At 34.0% G+C, this 24,018-nt stretch overlaps 1 protein-coding gene across 16 annotated transcripts in view; it reads left to right on the top strand.

Moving 5' to 3' along the window:
- LOC145266346 (ankyrin repeat domain-containing protein 17-like) overlaps window positions 1-24,018 on the top strand; it is a 331,800-nt gene that overhangs the window by 287,910 nt on the left and 19,872 nt on the right. For all 16 annotated transcript variants that reach the window (XM_080121948.1, XM_080121947.1, XM_080121940.1 and 13 more), the window contains 8 exons: window positions 261-475; window positions 4,744-4,865; window positions 6,772-7,176; window positions 8,690-8,795; window positions 12,711-12,845; window positions 13,997-14,143; window positions 16,579-18,479; window positions 22,639-22,878. In XM_080121948.1, the coding sequence (XP_079978074.1) occupies window positions 261-475; window positions 4,744-4,865; window positions 6,772-7,176; window positions 8,690-8,795; window positions 12,711-12,845; window positions 13,997-14,143; window positions 16,579-18,479; window positions 22,639-22,878 (3,271 nt within the window). The remainder of the gene's footprint in view (window positions 1-260; window positions 476-4,743; window positions 4,866-6,771; window positions 7,177-8,689; window positions 8,796-12,710; window positions 12,846-13,996; window positions 14,144-16,578; window positions 18,480-22,638; window positions 22,879-24,018) is intronic.

Genomic DNA, 24,018 nt, shown 5'->3' with positions numbered 1-24,018 from the left:
CCTTTCTTCCTTCCTTTTGCCCCCCTTTTCTTTGCTCTCTTTTGCCCTATGTCTCTTATCCCCTTTTTTCCAGGTTTTATTTCCTCCTCCCCCTATTTTATCCTCCTCCTTCCTTCTCTCTTTCTTTATTGCCCTCTTATTTTCCCTCTCTCTTATTCTCTATTACCTTGAAATATTTTTTTCTATTTCTCATTTAAGTTATGTAATCCTACTTTATTATTGGAAGATTTCTTTACTTTCTCTATATCTTTTTATCATAGGAATTGAACAAAAAATGTCGGCAATGTATGGAGATAATTGTGAGTGCCAAAGACCGGCAGGCAGCTGAGGCCAACAAGAACGCGACCATCTTGCTGGAGGAACTCGATAAGGAGAGGCAATGGGAGGAGAGTAAAAGAGCGGCCGCTGCGAAACGCAGAGAACGAAAGAAGAAAAAGAAAAAGGAAAAAATGGAAAAAGAGAAAGAAAGCAACACGTTAGTAGACTTTACTTATTATAACCATTATCTGTCCAGCGTTGTCTAGGATACGGTGACATAATTTGTTTGCGCAGACTTAACTTTCCAGTAGACAACTCTTATCATATTCTTCAATTTAAAAATTAGTTTGTATTATTTGGATTCTTTGGACTAATGTTTTCATCGTGAAGGTCATTTTCACAATTCTTTGGCCAATGTAACCTCCGGCCTTCTTCAGGTGTATCTTGTCAAACTCTGGGAATGTTTCTGTCAAACTTGGGGAATCTGTTAAAAATTCCGTTCAGATTCCAGAGTTTGACAGAAATATTCCCAAGTTCAACAAGATGCACTTTAAGAGGGTTGAAGGTTACAATTGACCAAAACGTTGTGAAAATGATACTCAAGATGAGAACATTAGTCCGGAGAATCCAAATAATATTAATAACCAATCCTTATCTGCAAAAAATCAGGAATGTTAAAATGAGGTATGCGCATTGTTAATTGTAATTTTTAGATTTAAAAAATGTTTCATATTAGCATTTACATGAGCTGAACTAAGATGTTTTGAAAATAAATTTGAGCTAAGTATACATTATTCTATTGCCAATAACATGGTACAACAATAACAAATGAATATTGGCTAATCAGAATAAATTTGATGTGTCAACTTAAATGCTATTTGAGTTTGACTTGAAAAATTCAGTAAGTTTGGTATGTTGAATATGAGCAAACAAACCTAGCATGTCTGGAAGCAAAAACTTGGAAGTTTGGGGAATTTAAAAAAAAAAAAAAAAAAAAAAAAAAGTGTTTTTTTGGTACTTGTACAGTTTAATCAAGACATTAAAAAATGAAAATATCGGGGGGGGGGTTATATTGTACGTATTCTTTATGGAACGAAGTTCTCCGAAAAAAAAAAAAAATTTCACTTAATTTCATTAAGTAGTTTCTATTTTACAGCGAAAAAAAATAATTTGTTATGATACCGAGCAAAAGGTTTGATTTTTAGGAAGAAAAGCTAGTAATAAAGATGGGAGTGTCGACGCTTTAATTGGAGTTATCTCCCCGTGGCGTGTTCAACAAATTTCATAATGGCTGACTTCAACGCGCTCTCATAAAAACGTGTTTTTCTGTTGTAAAATAAAAACTACTCGATTAAATTTTTTTTTTTTCTTCTCCAAACAAACACTAACTCCCAATCACAAATAGACGACATCAGAAAGTTTTTAATATACAACAACTTATAAAACAACATATAAAAGAGATGGTCAGCTAAAGATAGGGCTTTCATGGGCAGTGTGGATTTCAAACTAAGGCTGGGCCGTAATTTGTGGCTAAGGAAGCTCAGAGCCATCAAGCTTGACTTGCAGCAATTCAGTCAATTTCAAATGATAGTTACAATAAGCGTCAAGTGGAGGAACAAAGAATGGGGGTGGGGTGGGGTGTTTTTTATGGAATTTAGCAATGGACAGGCAGAAGAAAAAAAAAAAAAATGTATGTGTATATTAGTGATGGAACAATTCTAATGTTTTTCCCCTGATCCCGATTCTTTTTAAATCTCTAAATAGTTAACTGTAAAATAGTTTTGTCCCGATTACCGTAAAAACACATGTTAAATGTGCAGATACTTTCGCAGACGTAAAAACACTTGTGGGAGGGGATGATCTATCGATTTTAGTTTTACTGGTAGTTTAAAATCAATAAATATTTATTTTATAATTACTACCAGCAGTGGAGGATTTTGTTTTAAACAAAATCAAATTAAAAAAGATAATTAAAAGAATCGTTTTTGGTATTGGAAAATAGGCACAATGTTTTCCCATACCAATTTCGATACTCAAAAAAGTTCTGATTTTTCCGATTCCAGATTCTGATTAATTGGCCCAACACTAAGCAATTTACCTTTTTGTCTGTGTCAATTTTGGTCTTAGCCACATTCCAAACTTTCTTCTGCCTATGATTTCGTTCTTAACGCAGTTTACAGCAGATTTTACCTTTTTCTCGTACAAACCATGCTAAAATAAAATAAAAAAAAATGAAAGAAAATTTAATAACTCGCAAAAAAAAAAAAAAACCCAGCAAATTTTATTATTTCCAACATGTGTAATGTGAATCTTCAGGCTTAAATCTGATGACTTCAGAGGACGATTAAATCTGGATGTTATAAGGGAGATGTATACAGAACAGGTGACATTAATGGTATGGCCATGTTGAATGAATGAGAGAATTTTTTTTTTTTTTTAACTGATTAAGATGTTATATATATTCAAGAGTGATAACTAATGAAGTTAAGAAGTTATGAAGAGTGCTCAATAATAGAAGAGCAAGATATTTTTTATTAATATAAACAAATTTACATGGTCGCGACACTGGGCACGCTAATGTTTCGGACAAATGGTTGGTTAAAACCAGAAGTTCTCGTCAGGAGACTTAATAAATATTTGCTTTAAACAGAAGAAACCAGTCCGCAAATGAAGAAAAAAAGAAACTCTGTGTGTGTGTATATATATATATATATATATATATATATATATATATATATATATACATACATACACACACGCACAATATATCTAGATGTATATTTCTTTATCAAGGGTGTGTGGGGGGTAGAGTAACTTGCTAATTTAATTTTAATTCCAAATTTCTACAGAAGTAACCATTCCTCAAATTAGAAGAAAAAAAAGAATCTGTCTATATATTCAATTTATCTATGTTTATTTATATTAGTGTTTGGACAATTAATCGGAATCAGAAAAATCGGAACTTTTGGGAGTATTGAAATCAGAAAAATTTTTATCAAAAGCGATTCTTTTAATTGGCTTCTTTATTTTATTTATTTTTTATTTATTTATTTATTTATTTTTTTTCTTTTTAACGCAAAATCATCTGTTAATAGTAATAATAAAATACTGCAAATCTATTGATTTTAAACAACCAGTAAAACTAAAATTCATAGATCAACCCCTTACATGTGTATTTTTATGTTTAAGAAAATATCTGCACAGTTAACGTTTGTTTTTACTGTGATCATGAAAAATAACAGCTTTAGTTAAACATTGAGAGATTCATAAAGAATCGGAATTGATGATTTGATACAGAATCTGTAATTGTATCAGGATTGGGTAAAATATTGGATTTGTCCCATCATTTATAATCCATCTACACGGTCATCTCCTAAACTAATGAATGGATCATTATGAATTTTTGGAATATATATATTCTAAAAATACTGTAACATAGGGACATTTTTTTTTAAATGTTAACATTTAGAAATTCATAAAGTTGAAGGCTTTTTGTTTGTTTTTGTAACCCAAGTATTTTTAATTTTGTAATATATATTCTCGGCAACCTTTTTTTTCTTTCTTTTTTTTTTTTTACATTGGTGTCGCCACTTATCAAGGCCGATAGGCCAATCAAGGATAAGGGTTAAAGAGTGTATAGTAATCGATAGTAATGGAAGTTCGGTAAATTTGTTAACTTAAGTGGAATGGCTCATCAGAAACTTGTTCACGTTGGACTTGAAGACAACCATATTATAGACAGCTGGTTAGTTGCTTTTTCTGTAGACGTTACCATTTTGGAAGTGTGCACCCGAACTCCAATTTTCCTTTTAAAATAAGTAACAGGGCGCTACATTGCGAGCGAAACAGTCGCTTTTGCAAGTGATTTTTCAAAATGGTGACTAGAAATAATGAAACGCTTATCTTTTGGCAATTGTATTTTTTTAACTGACAATCTTCCACGGCTCACTATGGAGTGAAAAATATCTTTTCAATTTTATTTATTTTTTTTTTAATAAAACGAACAAAGTTAAATTCTGTAAACAATGAAAGTTTAATAGAACAATATACTTTTTTTTAACGAAGGCTGTTAAAAAAACATCTGAAGAAAACAATGTTTATACGTTCAAGTATCAACATAAAATTTGTTATATATTTAGAATTACACTTATTTAAAAAAACGCAGAAAAATCTTTATGATGTACATACTCGTCATAGAACAAAGATGTCATATTCTAAAAATCATGTGGGTTTGGCTAGTAACTTTTCTATTTGGCTAATAAACGAAAATATTTAGTTGTTGTCAAAGGTCAACTAAAAGATAAATTTGTCCATAGAATAGAGCCTTCAGTAAGATACAAAAAAATGAAGATAAGAATCAAATTTTGAATTATCTTAATACATCATTTTTAAAAGGATTATATGAGCAGGAGTAATATGTACGTTTGGTAAAAATCATATCAGCATGAACACTTATGAATCATATTTGTCTCTGTTTTTTTACAGTAAAAACAGTTCTCCTGTTGCTGAATTAAATAATACACCAAAAGAGGAGGAAGAGGAGGAGGAAGAAGAAGAGGAATTAATTCCTCTTGAACCCCCTTCGGCTACAACAACAACTACAATCGGTAAAAAAAAAAAATGTTTTATTTTTTTCTCTTCAGCCTCATTCTCAATTAACTTTTTTTTAGTCCCCTCATTTTTCGGAGAGGGACCTATGTTTTCAGTGGTGCCGTGCATCCATTATACCGGACGATTGCCAGATAACCGTCCATTATTTTTTCCTCAAATTTTGTCACAAATTGTATTTTATTAAATAGATGTGCACAGTAAAAAAAAAAAAAAAAAAAAAAAAAAAATTTTTTTTTTCAAAAATTCCTGTTGCGTCCCCAGGAGGAACAAAAGAGGTCAAAAACGGCCAAAAATGACACGTTTTGTCCCATAACTTTTTATTCATCCATTAGATTTTTCTGCAAATTGCCCAAAATGTGGAGCCCATTGTTCTTTATTTTTTTATTTTTAAATCTGTTACAGAATAATGTCATATTCCAAAAATAACATTAATTGATCTAGTAGTTTATATATATATATATATATATATACCTTTTTTATAGTTTTCTAGTAAATATCCAAGAGTAGTGTTTTTCAGGTATAGCACATATCTATATAATCTATCTTCTATATATATAAAAGGCAAAATGTGTGCGACCATTTCGTGTATTTCTCGCAAAGGCTTCTTTCGCACATGCTCCCGGGGTCGTTACGATCGCTTAGAACTGTTTATATAGCCCCTAGATAATAATATCTAGGATTTGGGAACGCGAGTCGCCTCTACATTTATTTACATTGACTTTCATGAGATTCGCGTTATTTCTCTCTATCGCCTGTTTGTCCTGCTTTTTAGTATAAATAAAGTGAAACTAAATTCAAACCGGGTCGTGTTCTCTGCATCGCACTGGGAAACGTCCCCCCTCCCCAACATCTGTTGGGGGGGGAAAAAAAGTCAAATTTGGGTTAGCAAAAGTTAACTGCGTGACTTCTATTTGAACTCATTAATTAGGTCAAATAGAAGCAGCAGAGTTAATTTTTATTGCGGCTTTTAATACTTAAATAAATAAATTCAAACGTGATCCCGTTGTATGTCGCGGTGGCCCAGTGGACTTCGCACGTTTTCTTTTTGTTTTTGTTTTTCACACTTTAATTTCCAACTTTGCCTCAAGGGTTCGGGTTCAATCCTCATACTCACCCACCAAAACTTTTTTTTTTTTTTTTTTTTTTTTTTTTAACCCAAATCCGGAGTTTTGATTTACCCAAAACCACTCACACCTCAAAACACCCAGGCATCGCCAGGTACCCCCCCCCCCCCCCCCCCCGCTAGCTATAATATAAAAGATAAAATGAGTGCAAGTGTTTGTGTATGTCCAAGAAAGGCTTTTTTCGTCGGCATTCTCACATCAATTACATGCATGGAGAACTTTCCTTATACTTCCTAGATCGTAATATCTCTGATTTGCGAACGGACATCGTCTCTATCTTTTACTTGATTGAGGTTTAAAAAATTACCCTGTTTCCAGTGTTTGTCTTTTTCGTATAAAATTGAAACTGATCAAATCAAACACAAGCGCCTCCTGGCCTTCCGGGTCGAACGTCTTGAAGGCAATTAGCTTTGATCAATGTGGAGGGAATCCTTTATATTAGACAATTGCTATTCATTTGGACACTGCGAGAGTTCCCCCTTGGGGGGGGGGGCTGGTTTTCTCCAACATTTCTTTTCCGCCTTCGTGTCGCGGGTTTGAGCCTGCCTGCCAACTACCACATTTTTTTTTTTTTTTTTTTTTTTTTTTTTTTTGTCAACACACACCTCCAAACACCCAGGCAACACCGGACACCCAGACTTATATATGTATATATATATATATATATATATATATATATATATATATATATATTAGAAATATCCGACTCCTATACACTGGGTGATGTATTTAACGACTTTTCTCATATAAATGTTTTTTTTTTTTTTAATATTACAAGGTACAATAACCAATTGCGTGATAACAGAAGCAAAAATGAAACGCTATCGGAACCACCAGGTGAAGGTTGTCAACAATCAAACGACGATGACTGCACTTAACCATGAACTTCGTAAAAGTAAGCGGGGCAAAAACAAGGTGAAGGATAAACCCCCGGATGGCCGACCCCCAAAATTAAATGTTTCCAATTCAAACAGTGGTATGATTGGTAGTCAACCTCCAAACATCGCAACATCCAACACTGTTGTATCCTCCACCATTGCCAGTCAAACGACCTCAACTGTGACAACGTCCATAAGTAATATCAACGGTGATAGGGAACCGGATACGAGCTCTTCGAATAGTGGCGGAGGTGGTGGAGGAAGTAAGAGAAAGAAAAAAGAACACATTAATTCTACGCCCTCAGGTGAGTACATGCAAGTGGGTATCTATTATTAGTGTAGAAATTGGAAAAAATCCAAACTTTTTGGGGTATTGGAATCGGAAAATTTTGTGGATATTTTCCAATACCAACAATTCTTTCATTTCATTTTATTTTTTATTTTATTTTTTTACTTGAAAAAAAAATCATATCGTATAAATACGAAGATTCTATTGTTGGCATTGGTCTCCCCAATATTTTTCTAGTCAAAATTCTTTCGAGAAAAATATTGGGTTCTTACGGGAGGGACCATCACATGAAGGTTGCCAATGTCCTAAGTGAAAGCGATTTTTGTGGAACGAACTGGATTCGATCTCGAGATACCTAGGTTGTCAGTCCATGCTATTAACCACTAGACCACTGTCATCTCCCCAATGATAAAACCATAAAATTTGTTATTGATTTTAAATCTACCAGTGTAACTAAAGTGTGTGTGGGTATATATGTATAATATATATATATATATATATATATATATATATATATATAGAGAGAGAGAGGGGGGGGATATGTTTATTTAATTATATTTCACTTGGCAACTTCTCTTCCAATTTCGGATTTTGCCCATATTCCTTTATTTTCTTTTAAAGTTGTTATGGGCGAAATAAATTAAAAAATTGACATAATTACATGAATGATCCTGCGCGATGAAACAGGTGTTGTCAAGAATTGTGTATTTCAGCATACTTAAAGAAATAAAAGGTAAGATGGTCAACATCTTGAAATTTGGAATATAAACTTTTGCCTTGTATGTATATATATATATATTATATATATATATATATATTCCAGGTTAATATTTTGAGGTGAAGCAACCAATGAATTTTAATGAGGTTGATACAAGAGTGCTCAATACCAAAGTAGAACAAAATATACTGTTTATTTGTTTTACATAAGCATTACTATGTCGCTACACATGCATGAACATGTTTCGGTCAGCTAGTTACAAGTAACTAGAGGCCTCTTCAGGCAATAAAGTAGAGTCCATAATGAAAATTGGAATATATCTCATAGATATCTGCCAAGCATTTTGTTTTTATTTTTTTTTTTTTTTTGTGTGTGTTCCTATTTACTTGCCTCCCCACAAGGGCAGAATTATACACGCTTTTTAAGGGGGGGGGAAGTTGACTTTCTCCCCCCCCCCCCCCCCCAAATGTCATGAAGGATTTCTCCTCCACTGATCGAGGACAGAAAAGGTGAAGTGGTGCATCAGAACAGATACTACACTGTAATCCTGGCCTCAAGGCGAAGTTAATATTGTTATAAAATTTTTTTTCCTCAGTAATAGTGATTTTATTATTTTTTGGGCTGCATTTAATGATTTTATTTGGTGGTTACGATAGTAAATTTTTTTAATCTGGGTTTTTATTTTTATTTTTTGTTAATATAATGTGAATTCTTTACACATGACATTTTTTTGTGTTTAGACATTTCTATTTTGTCTCAACTGTTTTGTCTGAAAATTGATTAATTTTTTACCTTTTTTCCCCCCCTTCAGCTATTGGAGATCTGGATGACTTTGGAACTATTCCGGATGTTTGTATGAAGATATCAGAAAGAGATTTTGAAAAAATAACAAAAAATTCTGACAAAAAATCCTCTATGTAAGCACATTTTAATTTTAAAAATTTTATTTAAGACACGTCATGTGTGCAGTACATAACACTTTCACTTTATTCTCTTATTTCGTTTGGTATCGGACATAGTATAACGTTTTCGGGCAGTCCGCACATTTAAATGGGTTGGTAAACTGGTTATTAAAAACAAAACACTAATCCAAGATCAAACTTAAAGGAATAAAACTCTTCAATAAAATTTTTTTCACTCCAAACAAGGCACAGTGCCACTAAGTTATAAAGGGCTACTATTTGGGACCAGATTTGCAGGAATACTATGTAGGAAGCTGGATAGTGAGATGTCTTGGCTCATTACACTTGAACTTCTGCATGTCAGTACAGTCTCTACAGTGTAGGAGTGGGATTTTGCTGCTTGTCGAGTTTGTTGGGGGCATTTACCTTGAGGGGGCATGAGTGTTTTAAGTTCGTCCAAGCACTTTCCATTAAAATACTTGTAATATATGTAGAGGGGTGTCCCATTTAGGCGATGGGACAGAGGTTGGAGTTTGGTCGACAGTGTGAGACCTATTAGGCTGGCAATTTTTTTTTTTTTTTTTTTTTTCTACCCTTTCTAGGAGTAAGAGACTAGTGGCACATGCACCAGCCCAGATATAACAGTATTCCATTCATGGGTAAATGGTGGCTTTGTACAGATACAGGATACTCTTGGGTGTAACCTTCTAGTACAGTAGTGAGAACCCATTTTACTATAAAAACAATCATACTTAATTTGACAACTGACATGACGGAGAGAGATGGAAGAGGGTGACCAGTGACAGACCACTAGTATGATGTCTCTCTCCACCTCTTTTATTACTTGAATCCATCTGTTTATATTAAAACCACATACGTCTTAATCAATTGTTTCTTTGTTTAGCATTTGTGTTTTCGTCTTTCATCAGAGGTCAGAATCTGGGTTGCTTTCTTTTTGCTCTTTTTGGGTCATTTGATATCACCCAGGAGTTTTATTAACTTCAATTCTCGTTCTTATTAATTTTGGCGTTGCCCGTTTCCATTATTTAACATAAGTATTCCGGGTACAAGATCTTATCCGACAATTTGGTTTGGTTTCATTCATTGGTTATAAATCAAATGATTCTATTGTTCGCGTTGGTTTCCGTGATATCTTCCTAGTTAGAATTCTTGATGCTTGTGCGTAATATAATTGGATATCAAAACATGCATTTTAAATAAAAACACTAGCACGTAAATTGTTATGTCAAAATTGGCAAAAAATTCTAAAAATTATGAAAAGGTAGAAAATAATTACAAAAGAAAATAAAATTTAACAAATAATGCATTTTATTTATTTATTTTTTTTTTTCCAGCCAATTCTGTATGAAAAACTGGCTCGTACCCCTTGTTTTCAGTTAACTTTTGCTATTTCAAATTAGAAAATAGCGGGTCGAAAATATATGATAGCGTTTTTATTATAAAAAAAATAATTATAACAGATCTGTAACATGGTTGTTACATTTTTAACTCTGACCCAACATTGTGTATAACCGTCTCGCAAAGAAAAAGAAATTCAACACAAATTCTCTTTCTGTTTAAAGAAGGTGTGTCATGTCAGTCGTTTCAACACTGTTTCTGACATGTATTTTCAAAGCCAACAGAATATGTCGCATTTCCTGCTGTTCCCTCTCTGGATCAATTTATATTAATCTCATGGCAAGTGCTCATTTGAGCTCCAATCTGGTGTCCTCCCGCCAAACTTTCACGAAAAGAAAAAAAAAAAAAAACTCAACTAGCTGCAACCACTATCAACAATTTCCCTCACTCTATCTATGACTAGATTTAAATGCATATGCCATGAACCAAGCTTCTTTCCTAGAACTGCCCGTTTGTGGAACACTGTTACACTGGCCTGCTTCCTGGACGATAACAATATATAAGAATTCAAGTGCAATGTAAACAAGTTCTTACTGAATCATCCCCTTAAATAATCCAAATTCTACCTGATCTGCACCATTAGCGATTACTGCACTACCACCTTACATTCATTAACCCTTATCCTCGAGTGGACTTTGGGCCTTGATAAGTAGTGACTCTCTTGTTTTAAATAAATAAAATAAAATTAAGTTTCTTGGTCTGCAGTATAGCCCCCTGGTTATGTGTGTCATTCGTTTGACAGTTTACGGTCGTCCAACATCTTGCAAAGGTTTAGAGCATTGACGATTGTTCAGAATGTATTTTGCACTGACCTGCACTTTCTTTGCTACCTCTTTTTTCTTTTCTCCCTCTTTCCTCCCTCTTCCTCTGATCTCTGTGTATATATCCATTTATTTCTATGACATCACGCTAGCGCCACGTAACCATTTTCAGACATGTCAGTGGCTTTGTGTTGCAAATCTTCTGATCTATCATTTCTTGTAATATTTGTTTTGTTGCTTGGTAGTAATTCACTCCTGTCTGTTCATTTGTTGCACTTTTCTCAATAACCATGTCTTGGATTTTTCAAAAACTGCACAAACATTAGTCATGGTGAAAGTAAATTTTTACCAAAATGGATTTTCCAGGATAACTCTGGTTGCCCCTCTAAAGAGCATTACAGAGGTAAAATTGTCTCCAAATCCTTCATTTGTTCACACTTTTCTCAATAACCACAACTTGGAATTTTTTTTTTTTTATATACACAAACATTAGTCATGGGTGAAAGTAAATTTTTTTCACTTGTGGAGGTGGACCCCCCATGCTCAGCCTGTTTTTTACTAATTTCGACATTACACACAATTATGTAATAGTGTTTTTACTTAAAATGCATTTTTGATGTCCAATTATAATGCACAAGGACAGGTATCTTTCTAGAAAGACATTGGGTACTTAGAGGAGGGACCACATGAAGGTTGCCAACATCTTTAATTAAAGTGCTTTTGTGAAATAGATTGGATTCAAATTTAGCACACCCAGGTTGTTAGTGTATGTTAACCACTTGGTAACCGTACTTCCATTAGTAGTTTGTACATTGTAAAACAAAAAAAAACAAAAAAACAAACAAGTAAATAATTACCTCACATATAATACAGCATTGCATTGCCAAAAGTTTTGTGAACATTTCAAGTCCTCATATCTGTTTGAGTGAGAAAGTGATTACTTCATTTTGCAACAGGATGGGGTGCCACCACAATGGAGCTTCAAGGTTATACAGTTTTTGAATACAATGGATTGGACAATCTGGACAAGATAATCACGATCTCAAGCTCTGGCCTTCCAAATCTCAGACCCTGTGATTTTTTTTTTTTTTTTTTATTTTTTTTTTTTTTTTTTTTTTTTTTTGTGGGGATTTGTGAAAGGACTGGTCTATATTCCTCCCATTCCAGAAGACGTGAATGAGCTGAAGGCCTGAATAACAATCTCTATTGCAACCATTGACAATGCAATGCTGGGATGCGTTTAGCAGGAATTGGACTTTCTGCTTGGTGTGTGTCGTGTGACCAATGGCGCTCACATTGAACGTCTTTGAACATGCCATGAAAAAGTTAAGATTACAAGCTTTCTGAATATACCAGATGCGTGTTTATATCCTCAATAGTTTTCAAAATATTCAATGTCAAAATGTACCCAAGATTTTCAGAACACCCTGTATTTTATCCAACAATTTAAATTTGCATTAAATAACCCATTGAGTGTTTTATTCGTTCATTTCGTATGAATCAGATGTTTTTATTGTTGGCATTGGTTTCCCTGATATCTTTCTAGAAACACATCCAAGTGCTTATAGGGAGGAACATGTGAAGGTTGCCAACATCTCAAGTGAGTGTGTTCTTCTGGAACGAACTTCCAATTTAGCACACCTAGGTTGTCAGTCGGTGATGTTGACCATTTAGCTATCGTCACATCTCCCCACCAAAACCACCAAAAAAAAAAAAAAAAAAATTAATTTTTATTTTTATTTTTCCCCAGAGAATCTTTTGATAGTCTGTCGCCTTCGCCCGATAAAAGTTCAGGTGTCCTTATGGTTAAGAATCTTCATTCGAATATTCAAAGTCCCAAGAGAGGGCAGAAGAAAGAAGATGGCTGGAAGGAGGTAGTAAGAAAGTAAGTGCCAATCCTATCATCTTTTTTCCCCCCCTCTTCTTAAAAAAAAATGTCATCTTCTTACTCAGCAGTGACTTCACAAATCATGATGGGCAGAAATCAGAGGCCCACAGTATCCTGGGCCCAACGCTTTTCCTGATCTACATCAATGATCTCCCAAAACATACTTAAATCATTCGTTGACATCTATGTTGATGACACGGCCATCTTTGGCAACACATCAAATGCCGTAAATGACAAAGTTCTCTCTGATTTTCTCTCCTCTGATCTTGAGCGCATGGTACAGTGGGGGAAGAGGTGGCTGGTTACTTCTAATACATCTAAAACCAAGCTGCGTGTCTACATGAGAAAATGGTGAAATGAGAAATGCAGAATACAAGACAATTTAAAAAAAAAAAAAAAAAAACTTTTTAAAGCGGTATGCTCTTTTTTCACATTTTCCCTTCCCCCGTCTCTAACTCTGAAAATGTTAATTTGGTTCTTATCCAGAATTCCCCCTATATTAGGAAACAAATCTGTATGATGTACATACTCGGGATTGAAACTAAAATAGCATATTGCAAAAATCACATAAATTAATCTAGTAGTTTTATTTTTAATTTATGATTAACTAATAATGATCTGGAAAACCCTCTATAATTCAATCTTGCAAGATACATGTTGTAATGCCTACGAATTTCTATTATTCGTTTAAAAATGATTTTCTTTATAAAAAAAAGCCACTTGATCGATTTACATGATTTTTGGAATATATTTTCATTTTGTCACAGGTACATATATCATACAGATTTTTATTTTTTTAATATCTAGGAAATTTAGAAAAAAAAAATTTTTTTTTTTCTAATTGATCTAGCTTTTTAAGCAATTTAATCCAAATTCAGTGGGTGACTCAGCAGGTACACAGTAATATTGATATGTTTCTAATGTAATAACTCCCTGCGATTTACATATTTTGAATATTTTCATTTTGTCATAAGTAATTATAGCATACTGATTATTATTTTTTTTTTTTTTTTTTTTTTTTTTTAATATCGGGGAAATTCTGGAACTAGTTAATTAAACACTTGATTTTTATTTTTATTTCTCTCTTCATTTTACTATTAACAAACAAGTTAATATTTTTTTTATTTTTTATACTTTTTTCTTTTCAGATCAAAGAAAATCATTGTATCTGCCTCAGCGATTAGTAGGGTAATCGGGCGTGGTGGGGCCAACATCAATGCGATCAGAGAAGCCTCAGGGGCACATATAGAAGTTGAAAAGCAGAAAGGTTCTGGTGATAGATTGATCACCATTAGGTAAGTTGGTTACTCTTCTGTTATTAGAATTGCACAAAGTATATTCGGATAGTGACGCTATTGATTATTCATATTAGTTATGTTCTTCGGACTGCCATTTTCATCTTGAGTGTTATTTTCACAACGTTTCAGCCGATATTACGCAAAAAAAATTTTTATTTTGAAGCATTTGTTGAAAATATTTTTTTATATACTTAGGGGGAAAAAAAATTTCTTTATAATTAATTCGCTGTTATAACTCCTTGTAATACACCTTTTCTAGTATCTCCTTTTCAAGGACTGCAAGGTTGTGGAACTCATTTCCTGCTCCATCTATTTATAGACTTAGTCTTTTCAAGACTAGGCATCTCCTGTCTTTGCAGTAACCAGCTTTCGTTCTTATCTCCTTACATCAAGTGGCTTCATGCCTTGTTTCGAGTGATTTCTATTAAAAATAGAAAGCACAATAAGTCTTATCTTTGTGTTGAAGTTTTCAGAATTTTGAATTTATCGCATTGGCTTTTTTTTTTTTTTGCTGCAACTTTTCTGGGCTGCTTACCGTAAACTGCTGGAAGATGCTGACATGGTATTGGGTCAGGTTCTGGATTAGTACAGAAATGAATTTTAAAATTCTTTAAACCTAGATTTGTTGTTTGATGCATGTGTTTGTGAGAACCTCCTTGAATTGTACGTCTACTTATGATTTAATTTTGTTAATGTATTGAAGTAAACCTATTGGATTGTTTGGATCACTGTTGTCGTCTTTAGTTTTATTTTAGCGTTTCTGAATGATGTAACCTCCGACCTTCTTCAAGTATATCAGGTCTCTACAAACAAATCTTTAATTGACCTTTTACAACTAAATATTGTTTACTAGCCAAACAGAAAAGTTACGGATCTTTGTTCCATAACGAGTATGTACATCATAAAGATTTTATATATTCAATTTGTCTTTACATAAGCAGTAATTTGTTGCTACACAGTTATGAGCATGTTTCGGTCTTCTAGTTTTCAGTAAAGACCTCTTCAGACCAGAATTCCGCTTTGGAATATAAACGTTGTTGCCTGAAGAGGTCTCTAGTTACTGAAAACTAGAAGGCTAAAACATGCTTATGTAAAGACAAATTGAAAATGTAACTTGCTCTACTTCCATATTGAGCACTCTTGTATTAACCTTGTTATAGTTCACTGGTTACCCTACCTTTGAAAAATAGCAACCTCAAATTATATATATATATATATATATATAGTGTGTGTGTGTGTGTGTGTAATTCTAAATATACACCAAATTTTATGCTGAGACTTTAAAGTATAAACATCTGAATTTCTTCAGATATTTTTTAAACAGCCTTCATTAAGAAAAAAGTATATTGTTCTATTAAACTTTTATTGTTTAAATAATTTGACTTTGCTCATTTTAATAAAAAAAAATAAAGTTTGAAAAGACATTTTTCACTCTGTAATGGACTTTGGAAGATTGTTGGTGAAAAAAAACACGGTTGCTCAAAGAAAAAAAAATCACTCGCAAATGTAAATCATCTCAAAAATTAAGAAACGATATTGGTCCCCCGATTTATTCGAGAGGGACCTATATTTTCAGTGGCTTCTGTGCATCCGTTAGTCCGGACGATTGCTGCCAGATAACCATCCATTAGTTTTTCCTGAAATTTTGCCACAAATTGTATTTCACTACATAGATGTGCACAGTAAAAAAATTTTTTTTTGCAAAAATTCCCATTGTGCCCTCAGGGCTCAAAAGGGGTCACAAATGCTCCTAAATTACAAAAAATGGCACTTTTTACCCCATAACTTTTGCCCCATCCATTAGATTTTTCTGAAACTTGGCAAAAATGTGAAGGCAACGTTGGCCCTTCACATTTCTCACATTCATCATTTCTGCACTATATTTTGTGAAATAAAAATGTGGTCAGCGATAAGTTAGTTTGGTTATTATCCAGAATCCCCCCCCTCCCCTATAATTAAACAAAGTCTATGATGTACGTATCCATAATGAATTGAAATATCATATTCCGAATTCATATAAATTGAAGTAATTTTACTTTTCTAAAGAGAATTAGTTTTAAGTGATTAATGGGAATTCGTAGGCATTACAACATAAATTTTGCAAGTTTTGAATTGTTGAGTTATCTCCCTTTGGTTCCTGAAATTTTTCAAAATAGCAAGCAAGACAGTCACTCCTCTGATATTCATAAAATTTGATTTTCTTATTCAAAAATAAAACTGATCAATTCATGATTTTTGGAATATGATGATTTCATTTTGTCATGGTTACGTACATCATAAAGATTTTTCTTTATTTTTGTTTTTTAATAAAGGAGGGATTCTGGACAAGAACCAAATAGTTTTAAAGTTTTCATCATAAATTTATAGTTGATACAATATATTTACATTTATTACAAATATTTTTCTATTAATAAATTTTTTTTTTTTTGCAGGGGTTCTGCTGAAGGCACTAGACAAGCCCACACGTTGATCACTACTTTAGTATCGGATCCAGACAAGGATATATCAGAAATTCTACCCAAGTGTAATAATAAGCCATCACGTCAGAGCCAGCAACCGCAGCAACAATTACAACAACCGCAGTCTGGACAATCTCTACCCCAACCTTCTCCCCATATCCCCACCCAACTACCTGCCGAGTGGGCAAGTGCAGGGGTCAACAGTGGGGGTAATGATACCGGTAGTTCTAGCCATACCTGCAATACATTTCTCTCCAGTGGGGTTTCAGTCACCGATTCCTGTACAATCGTCTGTAACAGCACTGGCAAAGTTCCGAGAGTTTTGTCGTCAAAACAACAAATGCAAAATTCCGCCAGTTCTAATGTTGGTATGTCCACTACAATACAGCGACCGTCGTCTGTCCCTTCTTCTGGAGGTCAGATTACTCAATCGCAAGCCTGGACAACAATGCAGCCTTCGTCAATCCTTAATTCCCCTCAGCACAGTACTAAGATGTATTTTCCTTTGAATGTTTCCCACCAGCACCAGCCCCCCCAGCAACAGCAGTTGTCGGCAAGGTCCCCTCCTTCGACAGGCTCCGTGGTCACGCCAACAGTTTCTGAGACCAAAGTTGCTAGGCAGTTGTTTTCGAACGATAAGCGAGTGCACACGACGATGCCTGCGGTTATAACAACTTCCCATGCAACAGTCGCTTTCACTAGCGCACCTCTGGGCCTAAAACTGGCGACCTCGTCGACGACAAGCATGGTGAAAACGGAAACTCTTTCCTCGACTACTTCCCACCAGATGAAGCCATCCGCAAACTCGCCAGGTATGAAAGTGAGGCTCATTGGTAATCTGAAATCCCAGGAGATGCTAAATCTTGTAGCGTCCGGTCATGTCAACCCTGCAGCCGTGCAAGGGACCGGACACCCCCACAATTGTTCCATGCGATCAAGCAATGGTAACATTATGGTCCAGTCTCCGCTTTCCCCGGAGACGGTCTTGATTCCTGTTTCAATGACCAGTGAGTATTCACCGTTCAATAACTTGTTCAGCAACGTTGTCGCCGAACAAGTGATTGGCAAGAAGGACGACCACATCGGGGAACGGATGAACTTTGCCAGTGTTGCTGCTGGGGTGCAACTCAACTCGGGTGTCTCTTCTCAGGTGTGCATGAACTCCCCAAAACCTCTCCCAACGGATCCGAAGATTGACGCTGCCTTACAGGCTAAAGCACCCGGGTATAAGCCGAACGGACAAAGAACAAACTCTCCACAGCATAGTATTCTGTCGGATATGGACCCTATGAAAGCTTCTACATTTCACAAGTACGGACTTCCAATGCACAACAGCTGTGAAGCATTGCAAAATGCTGTGGCATGTTCGATGTCACCGCGTTCAATAAGGTCTGTCGTCCCCTTAGATGCCAGTCATCAGCGTATCATAGCTCCTGTAATGTCTAGTCAGAAGGAAGAATACACAATCCCTAACCAGCCAATGACCCTCCCCAAAATCGACAGCACCCTAAATCCTCTCGCTCCTGATTTCAAAAGTGTTTCCAATTCTCAAGGCAATCTCCATCAACAGTTCTTAAGTCGGGCAAACCTCTCTGCTAACCTCCAGGCTCCTATATTTGCGACGCACCAGTTAAATCCTGCCTTTGTTGGTCCGAACTACAGCAGTATGCATCCCCAAGCGAACTACCTTCATGTTAATCCTCCCCCGATGCCAGATATGTCGAATATGCCAAACTTCAACCTTCTGTCTCAACTTGGGAATCAAGCCAATGCCAGTTTAATCAACCCAAACCAACCTGTACAGCGTACATATTCACCTCTTCATCCCCAAGTGCGACCGAACAGTGCACCATCTGTAGGGATGAGAGGAAAAGGTAAGCATACAGATTAATCTACATTTTGACGATGTTAACCATCTTGTAAGGGTTCAATTAAGACCAAAAATGTCTTTTTAAATAAATGAATGAAAAACTAAAATAAAAACATTTATAGAAAATAAATAAAATAAAAATTATTTGTGAAGATGATCTTTGGTGAACTGAGAGAAATCAAAATATTGTCTAAAAACAATGTCACCCTGCCCCTTAATATAAGTATTATCTGAAAAAAAAGTTTTGGAATTTTCTTTTTGCCACTGTTTTCTTTTTCTATTGTTTTCTTTTTTTCTATTGTTTTTTTTTTTTTTTTTTTTCTATTTTCTTTCCTTTTTTCTATTTTCTTTCCTTTTTTCTATTTTCTTTCCTTTTTTCTGTTTTCTTTCCTTTTTTCTGTTTTCTTTCCTTTCTGTTTTCTTTCTTTTCTGTTTTCTTTCTTTTCTGTTTTCTTTCCTTTCTGTTTTCTTTCTTTTCTGTTTTCTTTCTTTTCTGTTTTCTTTTTCTGTTTTCTTTCTTTTCTGTTTTCTTTCTTTTCTGTTTTCTTTCTTTTCTGTTTTCTTTCTTTTCTGTTTTCTTTCTTTTCTGTTTTCTTTCTTTTCTGTTTTCTTTCCTTTCTGTTTTCTTTCTTTTCTGTTTTATTTCCTTTCTGTTTTATTTCCTTTCTGTTTTATTTCCATTTTTTCTGTTTTCTATTTTCTTTTTTTCTATTGTTTTCTATTTTCTTTTTTTCTATTGTTTTCTTTCCTTTTTTCTATTGTTTTCTTTCCTTTTTTCTATTGTTTTCTTTCCTTTTTTCTATTTTCTTTCCTTTTTTCTATTTTCTTTCCTTTTTTCCTATTTTCTTTCCTTTTTTTCTATTTCTATTTTTCTATTTTTTCTGTTTTTTCTTTTTCTATTTTGCTTTCTGTTTCTTTTTCATTTTTCCCTATTACCTCCTATTTTTTCTATTTGTATTTTTGTTTACTCTTTGGCATCTTTTATATTTTTTTCTGTTTTATGCTTTTGTATTTTTTTTCTTTTTCTTTCTTTTTTTCTTTTTCTTTTCTCTTTCTTTTTCTTTTCTTTCTTTTTCTCTTTCTTTTTCTTTTCTTTCTTTTTCTCTTTCTTTTCTCTTTCTTTTCTCTTTTCTGTCTTCTCTTTCTTTTCTCTCTTTTTCTTGTCTCTCTTTTTCTTTCCTCTCTTTCTTTCTTTTTCTATTTTCTCTCTTCTCTTTCTATTTTCTCTCTTCTCTCTCTTTTCTCTCTTTCTCTTTTCTATCTTCTCTTTTCTATCTTCTCTTTTCTATCTTCTCTTTTCTATCTTCTCTTTTCTATCTTCTCTTTTCTATCTTCTCTTTTCTATCTTCTCTTTTCTATCTTCTCTTTTCTATCTTCTCTTTTCTATCTTCTCTTTTCTATCTTCTCTTTTCTATCTTCTCTTTTCTATCTTCTCTTTTCTATCTTCTCTTTTCTATCTTCTCTTTTCTATCTTCTCTTTTCTATCTTCTCTTTTCTATCTTCTCTTTTCTATCTTCTCTTTTCTATCTTCTCTTTTCTATCTTCTCTTTTCTATCTTCTCTTTTCTATCTTCTCTTTTCTATCTTCTCTTTTCTATCTTCTCTTTTCTATCTTCTCTTTTCTATCTTCTCTTTTCTATCTTCTCTTTTCTATCTTCTCTTTTCTATCTTCTCTTTTCTATCTTCTCTTTTCTATCTTCTCTTTTCTATCTTCTCTTTTCTATCTTCTCTTTTCTATCTTCTCTTTTCTATCTTCTCTTTTCTATCTTCTCTTTTCTATCTTCTCTTTTCTATCTTCTCTTTTCTATCTTCTCTTTTCTATCTTCTCTTTTCTATCTTCTCTTTTCTATCTTCTCTATTCTATCTTCTCTATTCTATCTTCTCTATTCTATCTTCTCTATTCTATCTTCTCTATTCTATCTTCTCTATTCTATCTTCTCTATTCTATCTTCTCTATTCTATCTTCTCTATTCTATCTTCTCTATTCTATCTTCTCTATTCTATCTTCTCTATTCTATCTTCTCTATTCTATCTTCTCTATTCTATCTTCTCTATTCTATCTTCTCTATTCTATCTTCTCTATTCTATCTTCTCTATTCTATCTTCTCTATTCTATCTTCTCTATTCTATCTTCTCTATTCTATCTTCTCTATTCTATCTTCTCTATTCTATCTTCTCTATTCTATCTTCTCTATTCTATCTTCTCTATTCTATCTTCTCTATTCTATCTTCTCTATTCTATCTTCTCTATTCTATCTTCTCTATTCTATCTTCTCTATTCTATCTTCTCTATTCTATCTTCTCTATTCTATCTTCTCTATTCTATCTTCTCTATTCTATCTTCTCTATTCTATCTTCTCTATTCTATCTTCTCTATTCTATCTTCTCTATTCTATCTTCTCTATTCTATCTTCTCTATTCTATCTTCTCTATTCTATCTTCTCTATTCTATCTTCTCTATTCTATCTTCTCTATTCTATCTTCTCTATTCTATCTTCTCTATTCTATCTTCTCTATTCTATCTTCTCTATTCTATCTTCTCTATTCTATCTTCTCTATTCTATCTTCTCTATTCTATCTTCTCTATTCTATCTTCTCTATTCTATCTTCTCTATTCTATCTTCTCTATTCTATCTTTTCTCTCTATTCTATCTTTTCTCTCTATTCTATCTTTTCTCTCTATTCTATCTTTTCTCTCTATTCTCTCTTTTCTCTCTTTTCTCTCTTTTCTCTCTTTTCTCTCTTTTCTCTCTTTTCTCTCTTTCTCTCTTTTCTCTCTTTCTCTCTCTCTTTTCTCTCTTTCTCTCTCTCTTTTCTCTCTTTCTCTCTCTCTTTTCTCTCTTTCTCTCTCTCTTTTCTCTCTTTCTCTCTCCCTTTTCTCCCTTTTCTCCCTTTTCTCTCTTTTCTCTCTTTTCTCTCTTTCTCTCTTTCTCTCTCCTCCCTTTTCTCCCTTTTCTCTCTTTTCTCTCTTTTCTCTCTTTCTCTCTTTCTCTCATTCTCTTTTTTCTCTCTTTCTCTTTTTTCTCTCTTTCTCTCTTTCTCTCTTTCTCTCTTTTCTCTCTTTTCTCTCTTTTCTCTCTTTTCTCTCTTTTCTCTCTTTCTCTCTTTTCTCTCTTTCTCTCTTTTCTCTCTTTTCTCTCTTTCTCTCTTTTCTCTCTTTCTCTCTTTTCTCTCTTTTTTCTTTTCTCTTTCTTTTCTCTCTTTCTCTTTTCTCTTTTCTCTCTTTTTCTTTCTTTACTCATTTTGAGCAGTGAGATTACACTTAAATTTCTGCCATTTTGGTGCTATCAAGAATGCAGAAAACAAGGAGGGAATTCCTTAGTCTAGCAGTTTAAGGAAATAAACTACTAGAGCAAAAGGTTATTGCAGTATAAATGGATTTCAAATGCATTTTAAGTAAAAGCACAATTACGTACTTACATATCTTGTATAAATTAGTAAATAAAAAAAATTAATAGAAAATAAGTTATTTGTAAAAAGATAACCTTCAGTGAGCCAAGCAATTAAAATATTTTTTCTAAAATTATGTCACTCTTTTCCTAATATAAGTATTATAAAAAAAAAAAAAAAAGTATTTTAATCAAATTATGAAATTTTATTGTATTCGTTTGTTTAAAGAATTCTTAAAATCCAAGGGGAGGTAATTACAGCTTATGATTTTGACAAAATTATTGTAATCTGCCATTTCAAAATTTACTTAAAATGCATTTTTTTTTTTTTACCCATTGTACTGCACAACGCTTTCTGGTATCTAGGAACCTGTACACTGATCTTGCGACTTGTGGGGTTAGTCAGGGGGTAGGGGGACACAAGTTTTACCAGTTCATCAGAGCACATTGTATTCAAGTATTTGTAAAACAGGCATAAGGATGCAATGTTGCAGCAGTGGGACATGGGTTGGAACTCGGTTAGTAGATTGGGACCTACTTGCTTTTTTTTTTTTACCCTATCTAACAGGGAGAGATTAGTGCAAGATGCACCAGCCCAGATGTATCAACAGTACTTCATGCATTATATATATCAACTCTGAAGGGGTGGAATGTTGCTGCTTGTCAGGTTAATTGAGAGTATTGTTGTCTTCTATTTATGCTTCTCTTTTTCTCCATATTGCAAAGAATTTTTTCTTTCTTTTTGTCCTGACCTTCTCTTGTGTCTTTTTTTCAGAAAACGCTGGTTCAATGTCCATTGGAGGCCAGGGTCCATCATCTCCAATGCCCAACAGCACGACTCCACCACCCCCGCCACCACCCCCACCCCCTCCTCCACCACCACCCCAGGTGTTAGAACAGATGAAACAGGTCCCCGATGAGCGGAAACTTCTGAAGCCAATAGGAGGAGAGCGGATGCTTAAGAAGGGCAATCTGGAGTCTGAATTCAACCCCGTCATCTGGGGACTTAGTTCAGGTAAGGTTGGACAACTTCGTTGTTAAATCCCTTTTTAAAATGAAAATCATTTCAGTATTTCTACAGAATTTGAACTAAACAAAACTGATTTTTGTCAAGGCAGAGTTATCTAAGTAGCTGGCATGTTTTATCCAATCAAAGCCAAGCAAAATAAATCATGGCAGACAACAAATAAAGGCAATTTGGATTACTTGGTCTATAGTTCTCATCTTGAGTGTTATTTTCACATTTTAGTCTTCAACCTTTTTTAGGTGCACGAGCTGATTTCATTAAGTTTCCAGACTTTTTTCATATGTATATTTTTATTGATAGTACACACATGAAACTGTAGTCCCCTTCGAAGTAATCTCCTCCGACTGCAATGCATTTGTAACCATTCTATCAACTTTGGAAGGCACCCTGGAAGTCCTCTTGTGCGAGCATATCAGTGATTCTCGTCACAGCTTCTTTCATCTCCTCAATTGTCTCATAACGACAGCCTCTAAAGTTTTCCTTGAGCTTAGGACATAATCAGAAGTCGCAGGGAGGACGTTCTAGACTATAGAGAGAGTGGGGAACTATCTTGATGCCCATCTTGGTCAAATAGTCTATGACAAGGATGGAGTTATGGACTGCATCCTTCGGACAAACTTTGCGAATCTTCCACATCTTCAGTTACTCATAAACAAATTGTGTATACAGTTCAGACACTGACATCAAACTGTGCACTTATTTTCTGTATAGACACATGATGATCCTTATCCATGAAATTCTTTATTTGACCAATCAACTCTGTTGTTCTGACGTCCTTACTCCCACAACTCATCATTCTTTACAGACCCCTTTCTTTTCTCAAATCTCTTATGCCACTTAAAAATTGATGCTTGACTTAGTCATTTCTTTTTTTGCATGGTGCAGAACTCAAATTTACATATGTTAAGGCCTAAAACTACACCGTTTGTTCATTTTCACAAGGATTTTACGTCCCCTGGGGATAAATTGGTGTGGGGGACTTGGTATTATTTTTTTTTTTTTATACCTTGCACACTGCACTCATGGGGGGGCTATGCATGCTTCACTTGTTTTTTGTGTCTGTTTGTGCATCATAATTGAATATCTAAATAAAAAAAAATAAAAAAAACTATTACAGAATTGTGTCAT

Source organism: Euprymna scolopes, chromosome 41, assembly GCF_053919585.1.
Source record: "Euprymna scolopes isolate OS-2025 chromosome 41, ASM5391958v1, whole genome shotgun sequence".
NCBI lineage: Eukaryota > Metazoa > Mollusca > Cephalopoda > Sepiida > Sepiolidae > Euprymna > Euprymna scolopes.
Note: the sequence above shows the minus strand (reverse complement) of the source record. Positions and strands in the feature narration are given on the sequence as shown.